The sequence below is a fragment of the Monodelphis domestica genome, chromosome 6 (genome assembly GCF_027887165.1).
Source record: "Monodelphis domestica isolate mMonDom1 chromosome 6, mMonDom1.pri, whole genome shotgun sequence".
NCBI classification, from domain to species: Eukaryota; Metazoa; Chordata; class Mammalia; order Didelphimorphia; family Didelphidae; genus Monodelphis; species Monodelphis domestica.
This window is the reverse complement of record NC_077232.1, coordinates 4,771,889-4,774,877: the sequence shown is the minus strand read 5'-3', so window position 1 is coordinate 4,774,877 and position 2,989 is coordinate 4,771,889. Positions and strand designations below refer to the sequence as shown.

The 2,989-nt window shown below is 56.8% G+C and overlaps 1 protein-coding gene across 1 annotated transcript; it reads right to left on the bottom strand.

Annotated features, from left to right (window-relative positions):
- Positions 1 to 247: 247 nt before the first annotated feature.
- On the bottom strand, positions 248 to 1,186 carry LOC100019055 (mas-related G-protein coupled receptor member D-like). Its single transcript, XM_001371992.3, has one exon. It carries the CDS (start codon positions 1,184 to 1,186, stop codon positions 248 to 250), a length of 939 nt encoding a protein of 312 aa, XP_001372029.3.
- Positions 1,187 to 2,989: the final 1,803 nt, after the last annotated feature.

The window sequence follows — 2,989 nt, the reverse complement described above, 5'->3', positions numbered from 1 at the left end:
ACATGGGAGCCACCTCGGGGTTGGGGGGGGTCTCTGGATCTGGGGGAACATTGAGCAGGGCCCAAAGCCGAAAAGGTTGGGAATCTGTGCAGCCCCCGCAGTCCCTCCAGGAGGGAGCCATTTGGCTGCACGAGGGGCTTTCTCAGTGGGTGCTGGTTGTTTGGGTGAAGAGGGGAGATGAGGGAGCTGGGTGGAAGGGTGCAGCTGGGCAGCAGGAATCCCAGGTGCCTGGAGGGCAGCCCCAGGACTAGGCAGCTCCTCCAGAGAGCTGGCCAACAGTGCGTTGGGCCCCACTTTCTCCCCCTGGCCCAAGGGTCTCCCCTCTCTCCCCAGGACCCTTGGAAGCAGTCCCCGAAGGGGCTGGCAGAGTCTCTGCTTCCTGACTCCCCCCCAAGAAGTAGAGGAAAGGATTGATTGTGCTACTGACGCAAGAGAAGAGTCTGACCACGTCGTAGAAAACTCGCTTCTCCTCCCCGTCCTGCAGGGACGGGTGAAGGAAGAACCAGGAGAGGCCCAGGGGCAGGGCACAGGCCACGTACACCAGTACCTGGGTGACCACAGGGATGATGTAGGGGGTGAGCGGCTGGTGGGGCGGGCAGGCCCTCTGGACTTTGATAAACAGAGTCACGCTGGACACACACATCACCGGAGTGAAGACGCCAAAAACCGAGAGCAGGGAAAGCCAGAACACCCTGCGACACGAAGCCTGCGTGGCGGACTGGACACAGAAAGAAGTGGCCAGCACCGTCTGCAGGGTGGCCAGAGCCCAGAGGCCAGCACACACCCGGGCAGACAGCCGCTTGGGCTGGTGCCGCCGATACCACGCAGGGAAGACCAGGGCCAGACAGCGCTGAGCGCTGACAGCCGTCAGGAGGCTCAGCCCGAGCATGTAAGCCAAGTACCGGACGCTTTGAAACACCCTGGAAACACTCTTGGGCCGGAGAGCCAGCTCGGGCCTCTCGAGAATAAACAAGAGCGCCATGCTGAAGAGGAGGAGAAAGTTGGCAACGGCCAGGTTGCAGGAATAGACGGAGAAGGGGCTGCTCTTCACGCAGAAGCAGAGGAGCCACACGAGGACCCCATTCCCCAGCAGCCCGAACAGGCAGATGGCCAGGGTCAGAATGACCAGGCTTTCGTGGGAAGCCTCCCGGTCCCCGCTGGAGTTAGTAGCTACAGCCGTGGCCATCGTGGTGGCCTCTGGGATCACGGTGCTGCCCAAGGATGTCTCTGGCCCTGAGAAGGAGACAGAAATAAACAGATTGTGAGCCCGTGGAGAAGCCCGGACCCCGCCTGGCTTCTCCCTTTCTGCCATCCCATCCTCCAGGCCACCTTTGTTTGGGGCATCTGGACGACCAACCCTGGGCAGCTGAGGTAAGGTAGCAGGGCACGAGCTGTGGTTGCCATCCCGTGGGGCTCGCTTTCTAGTGGTTATTCCCATCTCTTCCTTCTTGCCTCCCCCATCCACTCCCACCCACGTCTTACTGGCTTGGTCTCCCCAACATCTTCTCTATCTAAGGACACCGCAGGTGGACAGAGCTCTGGGCCTGGAGATAAGAACTCAAACGTGACCTCAGACCCTGGGCAAGCCCCTCAGCCCCAATGACCTGGCCCTTACCTCTCTCCTGCCTCGGAGCCGAGAAGGGGTCTAAGACGGAAAGTCAGGGGAGACTGGTCCCTACAGAACATGCTGCAACGTAGCAACTGGCTCTGTTTGATGAGTCCAGACCATTCGGTCTTTAGCGGGGACTTGGGGGGCGGTTAGACTCCCAAAGTAAGCAGATAAAGACCCCATTTCCAGGTCTCTCCATGACGGAGATTTGTCCTGAGTGGTGTCCCTGACCTGAGGAATAGCACGTTCTCTCTTAGACTCAGATCTGGGAAGAGAGAAAGAGAGACAGAGACAGAGAGAGATAGAGAGAGAGAGAGAGAGAGAGAGAGAGAGAGAGAGAGAGAGAGAGAGAGAGACAGAGAGAGACAGAGAGAGACAGAGAGACAGAGAGACAGAGAGACAGAGAGAGACAGAGAGACAGAGACAGAGAGAGACAGAGAGACAGAGACAGAGAGAGACAGAGAGACAGAGACAGAGAGACAGAGACAGAGAGAGAGAGAGAGAGAGAGAGAGAGAGAGAGAGAGAGAGAGAGAGAAAGAGAGAGAGACAGAGAGAGAGAGAGGAAGAGAGAGAGAAAAGAGAGACAGAGAGACAGAGACAGAGAGAGATACAGAGAGACAGAGAGAGAGAAAAGAGAGACAGAGACAGAGACACAGAGAGAGAGACAGAGAGAGAGAGAGAAAAGAGAGACAGAGACAGAGAGAAAAGAGAGACAGAGAGACAGAGACAGAGAGAGAGAGTCAGAGAGAGACAGAGAGAGATAGAGACAGAGGCAGACAGACAGACAGACAGAGACCCTCCCGGTCCTGGAGGGGCAGTGAGTGTCACTAGGGCTGCCTCCATGTATCCAGAATGACTGGGAGACCAGCTTAATGGGATGTTTGGGCTCAGAGTGGCATCGATGGAGGGGCGGATGGAGGGGTGTCCAAGTGTGGGACCCTCGTTTTACAGATGAGGCTGTCTGTGCTTTGTCCGTGGTCCCAGAAGTGGCTGAGCTGGGATTGAACCCAGCTTTTGTGAGCCACCCCTTCCTCTCCGGAGACCAGATGGCAAAGGAGACTTTGCCTTGGAGTTTACCTCAATCGAATTGGATCTTCCTTTAGTTGGGAGTCAGGGGTGGATTCCTTGGGCCCTCCAGGATCCCTCGGAGCCCATCGTCCCAGGGGCTCTAGGTTGTGTGTGAGAGATGGGCCAGGCCACATCTGTACTTCCCCAACAGCATCCTTCATGGATATGTCCCCGATACCGATTTGTTTCCTTCCCTTTTATTTTGGTCATCAAGCTACAGGGTGGAAAATGCTGCCAGGCTCTGGGGTTTCCAAATTCTTTGGCTCCTGAACAAATAGACGTTTACAACCTTCTTGGGAGAGCCACTGACC

What these genes read in the sequence shown, in the direction of transcription:
- LOC100019055 (XM_001371992.3), bottom strand. Translation starts at nt 1,186, where the DNA reads ATGGCCACGGCTGTAGCTACTAACTCCAGCGGGGACCGGGAGGCTTCC.